Source organism: Amblyomma maculatum, chromosome 2 (assembly GCF_055883805.1).
Source record: "Amblyomma maculatum isolate TAMU_Amacu chromosome 2, ASM5588380v1, whole genome shotgun sequence".
Taxonomy (NCBI): domain Eukaryota; kingdom Metazoa; phylum Arthropoda; class Arachnida; order Ixodida; family Ixodidae; genus Amblyomma; species Amblyomma maculatum.
Window position 1 is genome coordinate 141,150,790 of NC_139345.1, and position 23,003 is coordinate 141,173,792.

At 43.8% G+C, this 23,003-nt stretch overlaps 1 protein-coding gene across 1 annotated transcript in view; it reads right to left on the minus strand.

Moving 5' to 3' along the window:
- The window catches only part of LOC146200079 (neural cell adhesion molecule 2-like), an 87,697-nt gene that overhangs the window by 40,588 nt on the left and 24,106 nt on the right, over nt 1–23,003 (minus strand). The window contains exons 4-5 of the mRNA XM_084592266.1: nt 20,823–20,933; nt 8,007–8,210 (exon numbers count right to left, since the gene is read on the minus strand). Of these exons, the coding sequence (XP_084448392.1) occupies nt 8,007–8,210; nt 20,823–20,933 (315 nt within the window). The remainder of the gene's footprint in view (nt 1–8,006; nt 8,211–20,822; nt 20,934–23,003) is intronic.

Consider the following 23,003-nt stretch of genomic DNA (forward strand, 5'->3'; position numbering starts at 1 on the left):
ACCAGTTCTGTGACAGTTGCAACGGCTGAATTCATGCGAATCCCCTAAGTTTATCCACCAGCTGATTTTCTTCTCCACCATGATGACCTGCCTTCTCCTAGAATACATGAAATTACCATTAGTGACCCTCGTTATGTTACCTTTGCGTTGCATTCGATCGCGAGGTTAGTGCTTCAACTTAAATAAAAGTCAGATGATACCAGTCATTTTTACAGGCTAAAGTAAATCATAGCTAGTTTTCAATATTGGAGATATGTTTTTTGTTTTTTTTTTTTTTGTTCAGCAATTTGCATGTTTAACCATTTGCTCATGAAAAAATTAACAGAGCGACTCTGAGTGCCATTAAAATAAATAAAACAAATTCTACAGGGGTAAGCAAAAAAAAAAACGAGATGGTCCAGTTATCTCACAAAATTATCAAGCAAGGAGGCAAACGATGGTACTGAACTCAAGCCTTCTAATGTGCCCTTGAATATAGAGGACACCGATATTTGCAGACATAGCTGGGATGTTGCTGCATCAGATTGACGTGCTCAGCAGAGCCGTGATATTTAGGATGAGCGCCGTGCACATTTACGATGCACGGATTACATGGTATTACTGTTGTCTTCTTTTTTTTTTTTTGCATTTGTGTTACCATGCCAGGCAGGGACCATGTACTTCGATATCCTGCCTAAAGGTGGGAATACTGCACGCGTATGAAATAGGGTTGCCAGAGGCAACTTTGCAATTGTGCCTTTGGGAACAATATCTGCACTGGGACGAAAAGCAAATCATTTCTGTAATGTTAAAACAAGATCATTGAGCTGGGCGCTGCGTGGAGCGCTCTCACAGTTACAAAGCATAGCCCTTGCTTTTCTTGGTCGTCCCTCAAATTATTTTCCTGGTCGTCCCTCAAATATATGGTCATCATAGGTGGATTATCGTTGCCCTTGTCTTTATCTGTACCTGACGTTACACTTCGGTCCAATGAACGGTTGTTTCGTGGTGCCGTAGTATTCGAAAATGACGAAGCAAACTACTCAGTCCAGTAAATATAGCTCTGCTTCCAATATAAACGCTTATTCCCGTAAACGAATCGGCCTATGCTCAGATTCCGGCATGTATGATGTGATATCGTATGATATGGTTTTGTATGATATGGTATCGTGTGGCATGTTATGGCATGGTATGGTATGATATGGTATGGTATGGTATGGTATGGTATGGTATGGTATGGTATGGTATGGTATGGTATGGGGGCTATGGTATGGAGTATGGGGTATGGGGGGGTATGGTATGGTATTGTATGGTATGCTATGGTATGGTATGGTAGGGGGGGGGGGTATGGGGGTATGGTATGGTATGGTATCGTATGGGGGGTATGGGGGGTAAGGTGTAGGTGCTGCGGGGGCATACAGGTAGATCATCCACCTCGCGTTCAATAGGAGAGCGGTTTAAATACCGATGCTGCGTAATTATACGCCGTTTATTTTAAAACAGTGGGTACTTGAGTATGGCTTCAAACTAGTTATAGTACCTATGGATCTGTTAAGCAGTGTTCAGGAATGTTTTACACGGTTTTACGGTTTAAACTAGGGGCACACTTAGGCTTCGCCTTTGGAGTGGACGTGATAACGCCTTTTCATTCCATTATCTTTCTATAATTTTTGTTTAAAATGGGTTTTCGAGAAAGGAAAGCGCAGTATCTGTCTCAGCTTTCGGTGGAGACCTAAACTTAATTGGGTTATAGTCATTCTGCACCAACCAGGCGAAATGTGAAGTTTTAGTCTGAGTAGTAGAGCTTATGCTTTACCAAAATAACAGCAAGCTTATTAAATTGCACAACCAGGTTCGGTGTGTGTCTTGACCCCGTTGACCATCAACTGAAATGCACTTCCTCACAAGAAGAGGATTTGGCCACTCTATTGCAGTAATTGGACACCACCTTGTATACGAAAACTCCAATAACCTCCCCCCCCCCCCCCCTGCTCCCCCGCATTTCCCAGCTACTGCGGATCAACTTAACACTGTGGAGGTCTGACGCTACGGAGGGTACTAAAACGCCCAGTCTCCGTACACGCAGCCATCGGAAACTGAACCTTACAACGTTTAACGCTAGAACTCTAGCTAGTGAGGCTATGTCTAACAGTGCTGCTCGACCAACTAGCTAACACTAAATTCGGTATCATAGAGCTTATTGAGGCTAGACGACAAATGAATAACATAGTGTCCTAAAGGGCGGTCATGTACAGAGTGTGGATGTCTAGCTGACAAACAGGAAATGGGTGGTAGGATTGCTTCTGAATAAGCTTTTTAAGTGGCAACATAGACGACTTCTTTGACAATAATAAGATGGTGAAAATATTGTAATTAATTTTAATGAGCTGTACAAATGAAAGTGTAAGGAGGCCTATGCGCTTCCATAACTTTTCATTTGTGCGCTAATCATTACGTGCCGTCAATGTTAAAAGATAGGTGAAAGCGTCTATGAAGACGTAGAATCGGCAATGCACAAAGCGATAACTCAGTGTACTGCACTTCTGAGTGACTTCAATTCCAATGTAGGCAAGAAGCAGGCTGGAAACAATGCAGTGGGTGAATATAGTATTGGCTCTATATATAGTTGAGGGGGGGGGGGGGGGGTGTATTGGTTGAGTTTGCACGCCGCAATAAATTATCAATCATCAATTGTGCTCTCACCTTAGCATTGCGCAGGTAAATAGAACGTTTCGATGCAGTGAAAATAAGATAGTAAGGCCTACAAATAGTCTAGATTTCAAGACAGAATGAAACACGCCACCAAGGAAGAAATAAAGTAGTGAACTAGCGGTAAGACGAAAAGAAGAAGGATCCAGAAAGTCGCTAGAGAACAAAGGAGCTTGAACTGAGGAGTATGGCCTTAATGTGGAAGCACTGAATGCCAATTTCTGATATATCATTACTGAGTGTGCGGTAGAAACAGTTGGTAGTATAGTTTGAGGAGAATACCGGTAATGTATCTAAGCAGACGAAAGATTTCATTAAATAACACCAATGTATGCAAGCCTCCAGCCCAACAGCCAGGATTCAAATGACTAAGATGCAGCCATGCAGACATTGAAAAATCAAGGTGTTGACGGGATGTATTTAAATTTGCTGGAAGATATCTACACTATTTGCACAGAAATTATTGCGCATCATAAAGAGTGATGAAATTCCCGAATGAAGATTGTTGGGCAAGGAAAAACAGTCTTTTTGTTACCATTCACCGCTCGCTTAGAGGAAGTACTCTGAGATCTGAATTCGAAACTGTTAGGGATTATGGTTAAATTAGAATACATCAATAATATAAGATTAGGTGATGACACTGCCTTGCTAAGTAGGTCAATTAATGAGTTAAGAAAGGAGATTAATGACCATAATAAATAAAGTAGAACAGTAGGCCTGAAATTAATACGTAGTAAACTAATTTCCAGCATCTTCAGACAGGATATCTGTTTGCGATAGATAATCAGGCAGTGAATACAATAACCAATACGTCTACTTAGGACGGCAGCGGCCGTAGATCCTAATCACGAAGTGGGATCTCTAAGGGGAATCAGACTGGGGGGGCCAGAGCGCCATCAGTAAGTACTATCCGTCAAGAAGAAAGCGTATAACGGCAGCATCTTACCAGCACTCCCCTAAAGGGCAGAAAGTTGTAGGCTAACTTTACCACTTCATCTTAAATTAAGAGCTGCCCGTATATCTCTGAATAACAGCTTGACGGACGAGTTGGGATGATTGTGCTGCTACCTTTTGTTGTTTGCTAAACATCTGCTTAGTTAAGAAGAGGTGTGCGAAGGATAAGTACTTGGGAGTTGAAGAGGAAGTTGTGGCTGAATGTTGAAGAGGAAATGTTTGTTTAGCTTCATATTACAGTTGGTATAGTGTGCGCCTGCGTTGCGTTTTCTATTCATGTGATTGTCTTCGTTTCGCCGCATTTTTGGTATATCTCTGAAACGAAAAATTTTAGCGTTAACGCTAAGAGACAGAAAGCGAGCCCAATTTGTGCTAACAAAAGCGAGTTAATATTTTTTAATAGTAATCAAGGAGAAGAAATGGCTTGGACGGGTCACGTAAGGCGAAAGCAAGAAAACGGATGCTCCCCAAGTGCGACAGACTGTATTCCAAGGGAAGGCAAGTATACCAACGATCAGCTGAAAGTCAGGCGGACGAATGAGATTAGAAATTTTGCGAGGATCAAATGGATGCAGTTGGCATAGGACTGGGCTTGTTGGAAGGATATGGGAAAGGCCTCTACATTGCAATGGATGTAGTCCGAAGATTATGACAATGATGAGGTTTTTGTATGGCTGATCATTGAAGAGCATCGATAATTTACGGAATGGTGCGAGCTAGGTGAGCCCCCTTCGCATCATCTCTCTTCTTCCTTTCACTGCTAGAATTGCATATCTCTCAGCATGTTGTTGGAGGTATGATTTCATTTACCGCGAATTAGGGATTACCGTGGTTCCACGTGGAGCCACACTACTAACTCAACATTGCTTCTCTCGTTTACTTTATTATATCTCCTTCATTCGCAACCTTCTACTAAGTTGTTAACCTCCTGCGTTTCTTTACTATACCGCTCTAATTTCAAACGGAGAAATGTTTCTGCAGATATTATGTTCAAGGAGATAATCCCTTACAGTCAAATCAGCTTACTGTACTCGAGTTTTTATTTTTTTGTCATAATAGAATAACTGACGACCTGGCGCACTTGAATTTCCAACTGTTTTTGAATTCAATATACAGCTCAGATTGCAAAGGAAAGAAAAACAACAATCGCATTTGCATCCTCTTTCTTTGTTATTTTTTTGTTTATTTTTTTTTGCAATCTGAAACCTTAAATGTAGAGAAGTACAAAAAAATAAGCGCACACGCTGATCAGCTTTTCTGTGAAGAAAAATAAACTGCAAAAACGTAAAGTAGTCTGAGATACTAAAAATGCAAGCAAAAACTCTGCTGATCCGAAAATGCTGAATAAATAACATGCTTAGGGTCCATACATTTACTAAACGAAAGCCGGTGGGCAGCATTTAAGCGAAATGGCAAAACTTTACACAGACGACTTATCAAACGAGACGATTCTCGCAAACTGCATCAGAAGTTTTGCGGGCAAGCTCCTCAGCTGCTTTAAGTTTTATTATCTGTTCCTAAGCTTCTCGTTCCGGAGGATTAGTCACGGGTTCGAGTTAGGTAAACAAAGCTAGAAGATTTCGCTGTATACTCAGGTGGTCGCCTTTCAGCTGCCCCGAAATATTAGAAAAAACAAGCCCTGATACTTACATTTTAGTAACTAGCGCGGAGCTGTTCAAAAGCTTGACAATATTAGAAATTACACCCGTGAGTTTGTCATCTGCTATCCAAGAATCCGAAAAAGGCTGTTACTTCTTTGGAAGCAGCCGTCGCGAAATTTCAACTTCCAAACTCTGCACGTTCTCAAAGTTTAAAATTTAGTTAAACTTGCTGCATAGTTTAGAAAACTTTTATTCTCATACTGCAATACACTGCAATAAAAACATAAGTTAACTGCACTGTACGAAACAGCGAACAGTTTCGATACGGCCTGCGGATGGTGGATAATAATAATAAATGTGTTCGGGCTTTACACAAATCGCTTATATGAGGAAACAAAAAGAAAAAATCTCGTCAGATTCTTAGCCGACGTGAAACCCGGTTTGCGATTTCTTAAGAGCCAAGTCGGCATAGCTTCATATTGTCATTTGACGTCATCACATAAACTACAGCATGTGAATCACGCAATCGACCACAATGACATTTGTAAAAGCGCACCAATAAAAATGTTCCCATTTGCTGACTGACTCCCGCGTTCAAAGTCGTGGTCATGAGTGCATGATCATGGGACATGAGTGGTCTCGTGACACACACTCAGTCGTAATGAATCTCTCAAACAGATCGAAATCGCCATTCTAATTCATGAGTCCTAATAAATCCCATTGAATTATGACATAACCATTTAACACATATTACCCTTAGTTGCACCACAAATAGACACAAAGTCGCCATACACACTACGTATTTGCAACATTTACGCTATGCAATCAATTAGTTCTTAGTAGTTTCCAATGTAATAATAATAGTCGGCAACGTACTGCACCTCATGTCTACTCCTACACCATCGTAAACATACATGTAATCATTGCCAACGCACATAAAGCGCATACCGCCTACCAATCGCGTGTGACACGAATCAATGACTAATTCGCACTTGCAATATTCATGGTATCGCATAAACCTCTTCCAGCCGTGGAAGTTGGCTGGTAAATAGGTACAATGGAGCAACAAATATTGTTGGTTGCTTTCGCGAAATCAGGCACCAGCTAAGACGTTATATTACCACGTTCGAAGTGTGGACACTTGGGAAGGAAAGCGACGACTGATAACGGCCTGTATAATACCAGCAGCATTGCTACGATACTGCTAAAGGACGCAAGAACAGCTAGGATAAATACATGAGATAAAGCCTTAGTTTCGCTCAGGCAACCCCCATGTAGCTATTGCAAGACACGCAGGGTAGGCAAGTGCTTTATTGCACTTGTGGATTAGCTCGTTTTATAGGCAGGTTAGGTTTTATTGAATATCGAGAATGACACAATATTTTATTTCCAGTACCTACTAAACGGTGGCCAGACAGCTAATATTGCTGCACAGCTTTGACACACAACTACCGTAGGTTACTACGTAGAAGGAATAAGAGCTCAAAAGCGAGGATGGGGGGTAAGCGAAGAAACCGCCGTTTCTGTGGAGGTCGCATGAAATTCTCTCCTGGTGTGGTGAATCGCCAGTCTAGCCACTCTAATTTAATGAAACCAGCAAAAAGTATGTAAACACCACGATGAGCACGCGGGACAGTACTGTCGTACGTATTTCGTCTTCTGGTGACCTTAAGCATATTCAATAGTCCCACAATGTATGCTGCACCTCATATAGCCGGCATCGTTGTCGTCTCACCGCGATTGCAACCCGTTGCTAAAGTAGCCATCGTGCGTTGAGAATGCAGTGCTCATTCTTGACGTGAACTCAGCTTGTGAATATATGATTGAGGCCGCGCCAATCATTTCCACAATCATTTTCAGTTCCACAATATATCAAACATCTTAAAATATATTTTAAAAAAATGCAACTTCTCATTAGCATCTGCCTAAATTAACTCTCCCATACGGCACAATGGAAGATCATATCGCTCCTAGAGAGGTTCCGTAAGTTAAAAAAAAAAATCACGCTTTCAGGGTTCGAACCGGGCACCTTTCTCACATTCATAATCATTCCGCAAGTTATCTAATAGTTGCGGCTAGTACATGACGTGGCGAGAATGGCTTAATCAACAATAAGCACCGGTAGCCACTGTGGTGGGTCAGTTGTTGGAGAGGTCGACAGCTGGCCCTCAGGCCCGAGTACGATCTCGGCCGCGGTGGCCGCTTTTCAATGAAAGCAAAATGCAAGGGATCCGTGTAGTGCCTAATATCAGTAACCTTTACAGAAGCATATTTGAGCGCAATTCTCAGCGCCCTCCCCTACGGCGTTCCTCATCCAATGCCACTTTTTGTCGTTTTATAAACCAAACCGAACCGTACGGTAACAGCTCGAGACAGCAGAGCTGTTGCTCCAATGTACAAGGCAATTTCCCCTATCGAAATAGATTTCCAATAATGAAGTGTTATTTCGGAGTTTAAATAAAAGTAATTTGATCAAGAGCTCGAAGTGGGCGAAATGTTGGTTTCTGGAAACTTTTCTCAGATTGAGCTGTGATCAAAACTGGGTTTCTAATAGCGTTTGCTTACGTGTGAGCCGTAAGGATTGCGAGGTAGCCAGTATAGAACCCGTATCTATGTTAGTTTCATCACCTCATGTCCTTTCTCAAACAGGTTTGCACATGGCCATGTTTTTTTATTTTCCAAAATGTCGCCAACCCGACAGACGGCTTAGGGTCCGTGATATCGTAACCAACAGCCAAAGGTCAAAGCTAACAATGAACTTACGGTTGAGGTCCAGCGTGACGGAAGTGTCGGCCGGCGAGGATATGTTGTTGGAGGCAGTGCAGTAGAGCGTCGAGCGGAGGTCCTCCCTTCTCAGCGAGTGAATGAGTAGAGTGGAGGTGGTGAGCTGAGCCTCGGAAGAGGGCCGCACCTCGGCCATCATTCCGTCCGGCATGCCGCTCCACACAAGCGTCGGCTTTGGCTTCCCTGCGAGGCAACGGGAAAGAGACAGGGCAGAAGGGAAAAACGAATTTTCATACGGAACTGCCGAACTACTTTTTGTATAGCAGTGATGTATGAGTCGTTAGTATAGAACAATAACGAGAATGTAATGATGCCACGACCCCGTGATACTACACATGAGGCGAGAATGAAAGTCAGCTGACCCTTTGGGATTTTTAGATTTTTGTAAAAGACATCTCGCGCAAACTCAAAACAAGGGAAAAAATGGCCTGCAAATCTATTTAAAAGGTTTCACATAAAAAGTACTCTTCCCCCTTTCCCCCTCCCTACTTTTACAGGTTTGTCGCATCCACTCTTTTCTTGACCGACTCATGGCGCAGAAGTTAGCCTTAGTAAAGTGAAACTATTTAAAAAATGTCTGAAATGTTGGCTACACTGCCGTTTTTGATATTATAGCAATAAAACGATCAGCTTGAAATAAATAAACTGTCCGTCGATGGATTTCCTTAATACCGATGAGAACGACATGCCACCTACCACTATTGGCACGTGTCAAACGCAAAGAGGGAAAGAAAATCACCCATCCCTATAGTAAGAAAGACAAGGAAGAGGCCAGAATGGGTGATTTATACGGGCACAAAGCAAACGGTGGCACCATGAAAGGTGGAAATGGAGTAAAGAGGGATGAAAAGAGGAGTTAAGATATCAAACAGCTGGGTGCGTTGCAAACATCACTTTTCCGTTGAAGTAATTGTGTGCTAACTCATTTTCGCGGTAAAATGGCTCTTGAATCGATCTCGTTGGAGGGGGGGTCTTCAACGAACGACCAACAATCCTAAACTGTCAAATACGTACGCCGATCCCGGACAGCCTAACCACAACGCCAATACGCGACATACGGGTTATCCTGCTCTCGAGGGGAAAACAAATTGAAGAATACAAGTGTAATTAAGTACAACGAAGGCAATGTGTGCAATAAAGGCAGAGGTATAAAATGTATGCCATGTGTTTTGTTATGCAGGAGCGAGCAGAAATGTCAATTATGATACACAAGTCAGTCGTATTGGCCCGCATCGATCGCCTGTCAGTTATTTTTCTGATAGTATTACTCCATGGGGAAAATTAAAAGAAACAGGGAAGTATGTGTGAAGCCTATACATATAGCATTTGATTTTACAGTTACACGCCTATGTGTTTGCGTACATTAAACATGCATATGATGTCAGCAGTGACGTACGTGGCAGGTGGTTTTACCGCAAAAGCTCACATGATGAGCCACCACGTTGTCACCTTCAATACGGATAAACAGCCTGACCCTTCGTGACAGTAGCCCGAGGCAAGCGAAAAGACAACACCTATATCTACCGTGTACCAAAGTCATAATCATCATCATCAGCCTGATTATACCCACTGCAGGGCGAAGGCCTCTCCCATATTCCTCCACTTAACCCGGTTCTGTGCTAGCTGCATCCATTTGACCCCTGCGAACTTCTTAATCTCATCCGCCCACCTAACTTTCTGCCGCCCCCTGCTACGCTTTCCTTCCCTCGGAATCCAGTTTGTTACCCTCAGCGACCATCAGTTATCTCTCTTCGCACTACATGTCCTGCCCATGTCCATTTCTTCTTCTTAATTTCCACTAGAATGTCGGTAACTTGAGTTACTTCTCTCACCCACTCTGCACGCTTTCTATCTCTTAATGTTACCCCTACCATTTTTCGTTCCATAGCCCTCTGGGTTGTACCAAAGTAAACTACGCCAAACTAGGCATCTCGCACATTACACTAGGTTTGACATCGTTAAACCTGCAATTTATTTTTATGCAGTGAAGGTGATAAACATACATACTGCTGTAAAAGCAATCTTCGGCCTTGTAACAATAGACTTTATAAAGCATTTTTGGTCTTGATGCTAAAGAGCGCAACTAAGATCAAATAAGCTATCAGAAGTAGGAATCTGCGGCTTTGAACTTCCGTGACGGTGAAATTAAACTTGTTGGAATATTTCTTTTAGCCACAGATAAATTAAGCATGTACCCTTTTATCCTTGAACTAATTCGTTTTTAAAGATCCTTTATTGTCATTCGTTCGAGCGCTGAGGTTTTATGAGCAAGAAGAATAAGCTTAAAGTCGAATACGCCGAGTACTTCTAGCATTCAGAATTGTCAGTAGCTGTCCGCTATTCTCTGACACAATTTGAGTTCTAGGGTGTAGTAAAAAGTGTCTTGCTCAGAAAAGAAAGAAGCCAGAAGAAGCCATAGAGAAGCCAGAGAAGCCAGAAGAACATCGCGACGTGACCTTCTAAAAGATAGGACAAGCTTCCCCGAAGGAAGGAATGCCCTTCGCTCGGGGTACCTATTGCGGAGAATTGCAATTACGAAAGCGACTGACAAGTTCGACATCCACCTTGGCGAGATAGACAAAAGGTAAATAAATGCCGTCTTTTCTTCGACTGGAATAATGGACGGGTAGTAAAAGGTGAAGAAAAAAAAATCTTCGCAGGAAGAATTTTGTTTTTTTGTGTGTCTGTGCGCGTGACGACGTTAAGTCCATTCGTTCGAGACTTGAAGCCGTAATAACAAAGAAGCGGCGAGGAATTATGTCGAGGAGAGGCGGTACAGGGGAAAAAGACGTCCGTGCCAAGAAGTAATTAAGTGTGCGAGAAATTGCACAATCTAACTTGCTCCCTTTGGGCGGGCCGCAAAATCTTCAACGGCATAGTGTAGCCCCGTCATCAATCGAAGCGCGCTTGTATTTCTCGACTCCATTCTGTTGGCGGACCGTAATTAAAAGCGCCCGGCGAAGGAAACAAAAAGAGGGTCGAAACGGTGCTTGAAGCCGCCACGGTCTTTTATTTCAACGGCCCAGGATCTCGCGATGAAAGTGGCGACGGGCGCCTTTCAGCGGCCGCAGTAATTGAAATACGTTACTTCCTTTCCTTCGATAACCAATCGCTAGCCCTCATCGTGATTATTGATCCCTGCCTCAGTTAAGCGTGTAGGGGCTTCTAGAAAAAGGATGTGCAATATATACTGAGAGGGCTCAATAATGCAGCATCTAAATAGAGTAAGCAGTACCTCCTACACTGCTTTGTTCATCTGGTAGCAGCACCCAATGTCCTCCAACCAAACGCCCATTTCCCTGTCTGATGAGTCAAGGAAGGATGAAGAAAGTCCATCTAATGGAGCAGGTGTCGGGCTGAAGACAATGCGGAGTAATTTGTCGCTCCTTACAAAGAACGCCTCTAAGAAAAGCGCATTGAGCTCAAACGTGCTCTTAGCTCTGGCAGTCTCAAGGAGACGTATAGGCATGGCCACAGCGTATTTGAGCCAGGAAGGTAAATTTTCGCCTATCCTTTTATCGCGCGCTTTTGGGGCTCGGTAAATCCGCCAGAACCGCTATAGTAATGAAACACGCGTCAGTGGCAATATCTATTTTCTACTGTTTTCAAGATTACAAAAGCTCTAAGAGCAGCAAACAAGTCACGCCTCCAAATAAGCAATATAAGACGAGCTCAATCTGTTTGCGGCTTGAGGCTGTAGACGCCTAAAATTAAGCACCCGCTGTACGAGCACTGAGAGTACAAAAAAAAAAAAAAAAAAATGTCCCGCTGCCCTCGTAACCCCAGTGCTTTCTTGATTATTGTTGAAGATGGAAATATATCGGTTGCAATGAAATGATCGATGAGTTGAGTGATGGATTAGGATGAGGATGAGTCAGCGAAAAAGTTGATGTGCGAGCGAAATTTAATTTTTTTCAGACGTTCACAAACTACCCTAGAATCAATACTACTACGGGCATAACAATTCCTTTTGTCCCATTTCTCCAAATATGAGAGTCGAAATGTCATGGATTGCTGCGTATTTCACACATCCAGAGAGCATCTTCGTGGTCGAAACATTGAGGATTATGTCACAAAAAAGCAGTAGCTAAAAAAAAACAGCAATAAGCTTTCGCTCTGACCGGGTGTGAGCTTATATCATGATTTATGTAATATTTATATCATATCATATCATAACTTATATCATGCTTTCGGCGAAGGCATGATATAAATGCTTGATATCTGTCCCTCTCTGGGAAGCTTTACAAGACCTGAAATATTGCAGAACGTCGTTGCAGGAATAGGACACCTAGAAAAGAAACTGCTGCCCCTGCTTCTTATGATCTTTATCTTAAAATCTGAGAAAGAACCAAAAACGAAAGTTTTTAAAGTCGCCAGCTAGTATGCATCTTCTTTGCCAAAAGTAATCAAGCTGTGGTGTCTACGTGTCAGCCGTGTAATGCAGCCTTTAAGGCAACCTTAAAAGCCGAGGTGGTCTTAAAATCTAAGTACGAAGGATGTTTTTACTGACGAAGTGATTTAAGGTTTGGTAGGTGCTCTGAGTTAGCGTCTCTCCTCTTATTCCTTTCTTCGTCCTTGGGTCTAGTTCGCGCTTTTTTTCAATCATGCTGTGAAGGCGATTTTACAAAGCTGAGAAGGAAACCGCTGAGCTTGACTGCTTTTGACAAAGACGGTACTTGTGCATTGCATGTGCTGTCGTAAACTATAAAATTGCTGTTCAGATTTTCTGTATACCCTTTTGGCGAAGCTCAAATAACACATCGGCTATTTTAACGATGGCAAAAGTTTAAACTAGGGGCTATATTTGCTATTTCCTAAATTTAACTGAAAATCCCCTTTGTCGTCAGTACGACGTCACGAGAGCTCTTCATCGTCGATTTGGACAATGTTGTTAAGTTTAAATGTCATATTATACAGGAGATGACAACTGACAAGCAATCTTCCTGGATTCGTGAGCCAGTGCCGATGACAAAAGATAGATGAAAATTCGGTGGACACACTTAGCACCACCTACATGTGAGAATTCGAAATCTTTACTCTTTGTGGCCGCAATGTGATCTGCAAGTGTCCCGTCTGTCCCACCTCGACGCGCCCCAACATATAATCATGTCAGCACCTGCTGTGCGAGCCGTCTATGCGAATAACAATATTTGGTTGACATGAAGGGAAAGGCGAAGTGACTGTCACACTTGCTTCTGTGGACACCTAAAACTGTTTTGGAGTACGTTTGATTCCACACGCCGTTCGTTTGTCACTTTAGTAAAGTGACAAACGACGAAGGACTTTATACTTTGTTGGTTGGTTGGTTTGTGGGGTTTAACGTCCCAAAGCGACTCAGGCTATGAGAGACGCCGTAGTGGAGGACTCCGGAAATTTCGAACACCTGGGGTTCTTTAACGTGCACTGACGTCGCACAGCACACGGGCGCCTTGCTTTTCGCCTCCATCGAAAAGCTGCCGCCGAGGCCGGGATTCGATCCCGCGTTCTTGGGAACAGTAGTCGAGTGCCGTAACCACTGCGCCACCCCGGCGGGACTTTATACTTTGTAACAGCACCAACTTCACGCACCGCAATTTGTAAGCATTTAGGAGCGCCTTTTCTTACCCAGACTTTGGCATCAAATGAATCATTAACACAAATGTAGCGTAGTCAGTTTTCTGAAGTACATGACAGATGCGTGCTTTTTGCTAGGCATGTTTAGCCTCATCGTCCCAGATCTGAACTGGCAGCCATTTGCTTCTCGCATGAACCCTTGCATATTTCTTTTAGCACGCCAAGTGTTGAATACACGTTTTATCTACGGGTGCACTGCTAAGATGTAGTACTATGTAACTGTTGAGCCTCTAACTATAATGCTAGATTGGTTGGTTGGTTTGTGGGGTTTAACGTCCCAAAGCAACTCAGGCTATGAGAGACGCCGTAGTGGAGGACTCCGGAAATTTCGACCACCTGGGGTTCTTTAACGTGCACTGACATCGTACAGCACATGGACGCCTTGCTTTTCGCCTCCATCGAAGGGAGAGCCTCTACAGCTGTCTGCTCAAATTTCTAATGCGCCAGCTCGCGGGTCAATGGAATGGATGCTGCGCTGTAATGTTTGATAGAAATGAACTGGAACGATCTTGTGTAATTTTGTTAGAGTATTATAATCAACCTTCGTTGCCATAACGTGTCTTGTAACGGAAAACTGATCTGGCCTGATATCATATACGTGCTTTTATCTTCAGTTTCGCCAAGCTTTAATGCAGCTTTCCTTTTATTTTGCATACAGAATAAGAGGTGAATATTATACTTTATTTAAATTGATGATAAAGTTACCACAGTTTTCCGACCTACGTAGTTGAACAGATCGAAAATAGGAAATAGGAAATGAATCAAATATTTTCTTATCAGCTTTAGTTGCGTGTTTGTAAACCTAAACTTGGAGGTGTTCCACGCTGCTACGATAGCACGACACGCGGAGTCTTCAGGTAAATATGAAACAAAATCACCTGAATATAGATATGAAGCCAAAGGTGGAATGAAAGTCGAGAGCCTTTATGATCTATGCCTTTACCAGTGTCTCCTAAAAGGCTGAAACAATAGGAAACCCAACCTCAAGTTTGAGTGCGCGACTGCAGCGCGCGCTCCTCCCCTAGCGGACGAATCCTGCAGCGCTAATCTGGCGCGACGCTACCTCCCCGCCTTGACTATAACCATGCACCATGAGCTGCGCGCTTTCCCTGCCCGCACGCTGCTCGCTCCCGTCGAGCTCGTTGCCAAACATACCTCTTTGCAAACATCCAATAAATGTTTTTGCTAATACCACTACCACCACCACCACTTCTAGACCACGGCGGGTATAAGCGGACGCTCGTCAGCAGCAACGCGCGCCGATCACTTTGGTCGATGGGTAGGTTTGTGATGCTTGAAGAGGCGATGCGTCTTGCTTGCCCTGCTCGCCTTGCTTGCATCCGGCTCTACTCAGATGGCACATTAGCCTACGTGTTTATGTGTTAAGCATTTAAACACAAGACGGGTGGCACGAATTTTAGATGCAACTGAAGTATCAATGCAGCAGGTCATGACTGTACAGCTGTAAACAGGAAGTAATTGGAATAATATATCGTCTGCGACAACAAGAAAAAGCACGCCGGCGGTCTTTCACTATACAGTTCACGTTTATTCGACCCCAGTAAAACAGCAGTGCTTACAATTTCAAAAGCGAAAATGGCAGTCGCCCTCTGATATGCAAACTTCTGTCCTACACATCGGGTAGCAACTAGCGCAGCTCTGCAATTTGCAACCCTTGCGCTTTATAGAGTTCGCCGTTACAGCACAAAAGCGGTGCCGCATTCATATGAATGGAATGTCTTGGCTTTTGATATTACCGACTCAAGGAAGGGTTCCGGATCAGCAGACATTTGATAGTGTACCCCGTATGCAAAAACCGCTAACCCCGACCATAAATTAAGGCAGAACCGCGGATAAGATTACAAGGCAGCTGAGTAAGTGTTGGCTTCAAGCACACGGACATAAATAGGGTGTTGATCGCCGAAGCAGAAACGGGTCGATATTTTGAGAAACCTTAACAGGTTTAGCATTTAAATGGAGAAATTTTGGCCATCTATTTGAAGAGCCGATGTTGTACCTTTCTCTTCGTGGACAACTTTTCATATAATACTTAATCAAGAATCACTTCGGTTTAGTCACGTGCATGGCTTTAACGAAATGCCAAACAAAGACGTCCTCGGAGCGTTTTCTACTCTTTCGGCAAGATGCAGACCCTAGAGTAGCCAGGAGAGGATCGTAAATAAGTATGGTTATTTTTCAAGGTCGGCTGCATCACATTACCCAAAGGAGTTAATTGTTGCGTAGGCATTGCGAAAAGGAGACGAGGTGCTCCTTTAAAGGTGCGAACGCGATGACGCTGCAATGTGTGGTTTGAGAGAACAAAAATGTGCCTAGTCGCAAGCCAATTGATAGCGCGGCCGAGTTCTCAAATATAAAAATTGGGACACTGGCCAAATACTCCTCCCAAGAACAACTGGGAAGTTTTTTGCTGAAGCCATTGCATTACGACGCCGCATCCTGAGTTGTTCACACAGCGCCAACTCAGGCGGTCACGACAAATTTTCTCAGGGCAGTGGACGCGTTCAACTCAGCACCCCTCTCTCGATGTGGACAAACGGTAAAAACTGCACACTCAAATTTCAGCCACCTCACATGCAGCGACATCACGAAATACGTTTCGGTATTTCTTCCACATCAAAAAGCGCCAAGGGTCAGTCAGGGAAGTTCTGGTTAGCAGTAAGGAGACAAGGCGAATAAAGCGCAGCAGGAACACAAAAGCAAAAAAGTAACAAACAACAAATGCCACCAGGACAACATCATGGCGGAAGCAACCACAAGCAGCCGAGCAAGTACGCAAAGAAGATGAGAAAAATAGAAACGCATTCTTGCCGCCGATTCGTTTAGGACATCCTTTCAATTTTCACTTCGTATGCAGTGCTTTCCTCACAAAAAAAAAAAAAAAAAAATGGTGACGTGATAAAAGCCAAATACCAATTCTCTAAACAACGGGCGCAGTGACCTCAGAGCACAGCGGAGAAAGTTTCATTCATGTGCAGATGCAGCAGACGTACACAAGTCAGTAGGAGAGCGAGTCAGTCTGCACGATAGGTTACGCGGAGCTGCTCGGAGACGGCGGTGTTCGCTGGCGCTCGCAGCGCCATGGGGCGATGTTTGGGTACCGTATCAAGCACAGAATGCCTAGCAATCTTTACCGCATTAAATTTAATGGTTACGAAAAACCTTCCCAATAAAGCGCCAAAAACGCAACTACGACCATTTCGAACGTGTGAAAGCGACCCCGTGACAGCAAAAATTCGAGATGTCTGGCCTCATCTCGCGCGCTAAAACCTTTGAAAAATAACAAACAAGCAATAAATACAAACTTTCGCGGCAGTGTCTGTTGCAAGTTTATGTACTATGGCAATGCAGTACGTTCTAAGGCATAGCATAGCCGGTGGCTCATCATCTAATCTCCCACCTGCGAGCACTTTAGGCAAATCAAAATACTGTATAAAGCCTGGACAAATGTTTTAGCTCAACGTGAAGAAAAATTATGCAGTAATTAAATCTGCCAGCTCCTAAGTCCAACGCAAAAAGAAAGGAATATGTTACATATCATTTTTTCGTATAAACAGTGCTGGAGTTGGTCATTAACAAATACCAAACAAAGATTGGTTTCCGACTTGTGGATACGCCGTTAAGTGTAACGAATTTCTTCACAAGTTGATTTCATCAAACATGCTATCAACTGTCTATAATATCAATCAGAGCCTCTAACGCGGCCTACAAGATTTGGACACTATCCGCCTAAGTAGTTTTTCTTTGAAGTAGAGTTTAACCCTACAAGAAATTAAAACAAATACAAAGCTTTTTTTCTAGAGCTGTACCCAACATAACGCGCTTAAAATAGATTAGACTCGTGAGTTACAGCAAAGCAAATGCTCTCTAGGTTCTGTGCTAAGCGGCCTCAAAGAATAGCAGGACAAGCTGCTACGTATGCTCGTCGAGATCCAGCGATAACGAGGTAAGCTTGCAACAGATGTTGCACAAGCCTACCGTTATAGAGTTTTCTCTGATGATGCTTGTATCATGCTCCTCGGCGTCGCGTCTTTGACACTTATGCGCACACATTAATCTTTCTCATACGCCTGGTGATTTCTATTTCGACTTTATTAGTTCACCTGAGCCTTCTCGATTACCACCAGTTAGGTCAGGAATCAACCCTCACTCTTTTCCGGACCCTGCTCTAACTACACAGCCATCGCTGCGATGATACCATAACAAGCTGATCACCTGGAAACAGCAAGAGAGTACACAGCTGGCTCCACAATAAGCCATAGATGAAAACCATGCAGGGGTCTCGTTACTTTTGTGTTTATTTATTTATTTATTTTAATTTTTTTAAGCGCTGTGCGTAAACTATGCTTTAATAAGCAGGAAATGTAGAATGCAAAACAACGCTGGAAAAAGAACAATTGAGGAAAAAAATGCGCGCTTGACTGATGACGACATCTCTAACCACGAAGCGCGCTCCACGGTGGGCGGCCGGAATGAAGCTGTCACCGACACGTGCGAACCGAAAATGGTGAAACACGGAGGACAGCATTAAAATTAAAAACAATACTGGCGTTGAAGCAAAAGGTAAGGATAGAATGCGGTGAAGAAGATGAAGGCACATATGCTAGGCGTTTAGGAGAGAGAGAGAGGCGCACATGTTTTGTGTCTATGTGTGGAAGCGGAAGCGGGCTCAACTTTTGGGGCGCGCACACATAAAAAAAAAAAGGAAGGATACAGAAACCGCAACCGCTGTCTTTGGCAAGGACTTACATATACGTACTTTACACAAAAGGTCGCTCCTACCTGAAGGGAAGAAAGAAATGCAAAGCCGCAAGGAAAAAGAACCGAGGAGTTTTGCCAGCTTCCAGGGCACACCTTTCCGCAACTTATCCCCGCTCAAAGACTAGGAAAATTTCCATTTCTCTCCGAAAAGCACTATATTTGTAAACAAGTAACTGTTATCCGTGTTTCTTCTGCAAATGTTTATATTTGCAGACACGTGGTTTCATCCAGCTGGGAATTATAATTTACACCAAGAGTGAAATGCTGCTCCAGGTCATTTCTTTGCGTGCGAAATCGCACTAAAAACATAAAAAGAAACATTTTCACGCATTGTACTTCACAGTGTGTGACCTTTATATTCTAGGTGGGTGTTTATCATCTTTTGTGGTGGCCTTGTGGTAGAGCATCCGCCTCGCATTCGGGAGGTACCGGGTTCGATCCCTGGTGCCGCCGGTTACCCACCGGTTTTTCAATGGGTACAAGCTTTCCCCCGGCCTGGTGCTCGGCTCTTCTGGGGTGAAATGCTTGGGAAAAGGTGTCACGGCCTAAATAGTTGCGCCGATGTGGCAGTGATTCGTTCCGCCATCGGACAACAATAAGTCCGCCTCTCCCGCACACACACACACGCGCGCGCGCACCGCGCGCGCGCGTGTGTGTGTGTGTTCTGATGAGCCGTCACTGTTGCAGTGCAAAACTTAGCGTAAGTACATCTTTCGCCCCCTTTCGAGGTACGACCAGACCTTGACCTCTATTTCTTACTATATACATCGTCTAAGCGAACCTCTCCAGCGGCGCTGGTCGACCTTGTGTTTTGTAGTATGAAAAGTTCCATCTGCCGGCTTTCTCTCAACTGAACAGTGCTATTTGAATGTGCCTTCAAATCATATCAATACTGTTGCAATCTCAGCACATTCGAACATCTGTATGCAGTGCTTTTACTGTACAAATATCACTCTAGGCCTACTGTATTGAAAATATCCCAATGACGCCTGTCCTGATTCCTTAAAATAAAATCGCCGTGTTTTTTATTTCGCATCACTGACTATACATCGTCTCATCCACCTGTATTAGTTGAGAAAAAATAATTCAACTCTTTTAGAGCAAACGTTCGTGTTCAGTTGCAGAAATTTGCTGTAAGTACCGGCTGGATGTCACGAAATTGGCGGACGTTTGTAAACCAGGTAATGTGCAGAAGACATTTCGCTGTGACCGACAAAGAAAGCCCCTCGTTTGACAAGTAGCCTTGCGAGTAATAAGTGCTGCTCTCGCCACTTCACTAGAAATTGGCAGCGGCCCCACCGGTGGCGAATCAACTGTGAGCTCGCTCTGCGTTCCTATGCATGTGATAAATGATGACAGGTGTCTAGGTAGGAGGAACAGGGGAAGTTCGTATTGTTAATATTGCGCGTACAGGTGAGTGCTCCTGCCTTGGGTGCATTGTTACGAACAGACGTGGCGCGCCCTAATAATGTAGGTCGTGGTGCGTGAGCAATCGCAGACAGCTACCTCCACGGGATTCTATACTGTTTTAGGGAGTGCGGATCACAACGAATGACGCCTTTTTAACGGTTACATTGCAACGCAAGAAATTTTACATTTGCTGTTTCTTAGTAGCCTAAGCAGCAGAAGACGTCTAGTGGAGAGTGCTCCCGCATACTCAAAAATGCTTTTCCAGCTAACATCTTTAAAGTATATGCACCTGTGGACGAAGGCATCAAGAGTAGCGAGTCAGCATACCCCTTATCTCTTGCTAACGTGCCCCCAGCTCCGGCTTCTAAGAACCAAACCATGAGGCATCTTCACTCACCTGTACAGAAATTCTGTGCCACAAACGAACACAAAAAATAGAATCCTGGCTCAGGCAAAAGTTCAGTCAAGAAAGAAATCACTATTCAGAGAACAGCGCTAACGGATACCCCAAGATCTGCGCCCCACAGACTCTGAATCCCAGAACTAAAGAAAGTCCTAAGAAAGCCTACAGCAGGGCGAAAAGGTCGGCCTCTACCATATGATCTCCACTTGCCAATACAACAGACTGAAGGGAATAGCAGCATAGAGACGAGACAGGGATGAAAATAGTATTATTTTTCGTGTTTTGTTCTATAATAGACCTTTAGTTGATAGTCAGCGAGGTTCTTATCTTTATTCTTGATCCCTCGTCTCTGGGCTGCTACTCCCTTCAGTATGTATCAGCTAGCTTCACTCTCCCTTTTATTCAATACAACAGACAGATAACCCAATATTACCCAACCCAAACTCATTGTTTGGCCGCACTGCTAAGCTAATTGGGTGGCGGAACGGGTCCAACGAGCAGACAAAGCAGCGCAATCCGGACACAGGATCCTGCAAGCCCGAATAATTCTCTTTTACTGAAAGTAAAATCCCTCAAGAAGGAACACTTACCACCGTAGACGACGCAAACCAGTGCCAGCGTGCTGCCCTCGTTAAATGGGCCGATGGTTCCGCGAAGTTCGTTGCCTTCACCGTCCCGTATGACAGGTGGCTCCGGCGGGGCTGCAGTGAGAGAGGGCAGATATGTAAGCGCTCTGAAATTTTGCAACGTGAGGAACAACGAGCCTTGTTATCCGCTTTTCAGTCAATTGGTTCTACTCTGATATCTGGCAAGGTCGGGTATAGTTCATACGAGCTTTGTCTTGTTGGCATCCGGATGATTATTTTTAGCTGAGAACTGAAAACTATCATACCATTGTGTACACCTTTGTACGCCTTCTTTGCTAGTGAATGTTATTTGCGCGCATTGGTGACGTGTCGAAATCAGCAACAAGCAATCGGAACTAGTACCTCCGTTAGTTCACATCTAAAGCTGGAATATAAAATATGTGGCAACCGCAACCATGCGGTCAGTCACTGAACGGCAAAGCCACCGAGCCGCCTGTGATCTCCCTAGCGAATCACAGAATCTAAATAAAAGCCGGGATGAAGGCAAGCAACTAGAACAGAGCTGTTTTCTTTTGACTGAATATATCTACGAGTATTCATTCATTTCTTAGTTTTAGTGTTTCCTAGCGGCTCATTCTTTTATAAGAAACACAAAGGAGCGTAAAGGAAAGCCCTAATCGATAATGCAGATGATATTCGTCCAGCAGCAAAATGTGTGTTTTTTTTTTCTTCAGAAGTCTCAAGCAGATATTTAAACACTTCTCTCACCATACACCGCTAGAGTAAACGGCGTGAAAGTAATGGCTACGTTTAGTATACTACACATTGACTATATTTGGACTATTATAGATGGCAATCGTGACTAACTATCAAGTGAATGAGAAGTATCGACGTCGCCAATTTTACATTAGCGAAAGCTGGTGTCTGCAATACTTATGTTCCTGCCTTTATGAAAGCTTTGTTATCAGCAAAAAATACACTAACTGAAGTTACGACCTCTCCTGCAATAGAGAATTGATGTAAGCATGAAATGATTGCGAGCATATCGCCTTGTCGGCAGGGGCAAGGAGTCTTCTAATTTCCGCAAAAGTATTCCTACCTACCTATACATCAGGCCCATTGCTCGGCTTCAGCACCTATGATGGCGACGGCATTAAAACGCAGAGCAATGGAGAAGCGAAAACGACCAGTAGACGACACAGGGCTGACAAGAATGTAGTTGAAGCAACCATTTCGAGTGCTGCCTGAGCATCTATAGATCCACCTGCCAAAGGGGTGAACGTCATAAGCTGACGGAGCAGTACAGTCACATATTGAGCGTGTAGAACCACGGCGCCATTGTTATGGACGACGCGAAACCCTCTGTTCTGCGCCGCACTTCTATCATCCTAGATTATAGACTTGTTAAATTTTGTTTGTGCCCAGACAATCCTCTTTCAGTGCACTAATTTTGGCTCGCGGGTCTGGACAACGGGAGCTAAGAGCATGTTTTAAAGACAGCACAAAACATTAATCCAGAGGGGCACCTTCCGGTTGTCTCAAGTGTTCATTACAGCCAAGAACTAAAGTAAGCTATCCGAAAGCATTTAATTGCGGTATGGTATCTTACATGGCTATTAACGTCCCAAAGTTACTCATACTATGATAGACACTGCGATGGAGCAATGGAGGCTTTAACGCGCCCTCTGCCGCACTGACATCACGTAGTATACGGTTTCGCCTCCATCAAAGCGCGACCGCGGCAGTCGGGATCGACCCATCGTCCTCGGCCTCAGCAGTCGAGCTTCTTAACCACTAAGCCACAGCGTCAGAGTTATTTTCAATCGATATAACTTACAGACATATACTGAACGATATGGTTAGCTGCACCTAGAGGACGCTTATATGCAGTTCTGGTTTAGGGTCACACTTCATGCGATGGTCTGTGCTAAACTACTGAAATATGAATGTTTATACCGAAATGAATCAGAAAACACCAGGAAGAAATGACTGCTAGAATACGCCTGCTACTCGTAACCGTCAAAACTATAAACATATCGGTGGTCACTAAGGTGGGCATCGTTTTTGGGCATCAGACCGTTTCCTCGTGCCATACATCGGATGAATACTGTGTCTCAAAGGTGGGTGGGCTAGCAATTCGATCCACGCGGCATGCGTAAGAAATAAAAGTGCGAGCGATATACG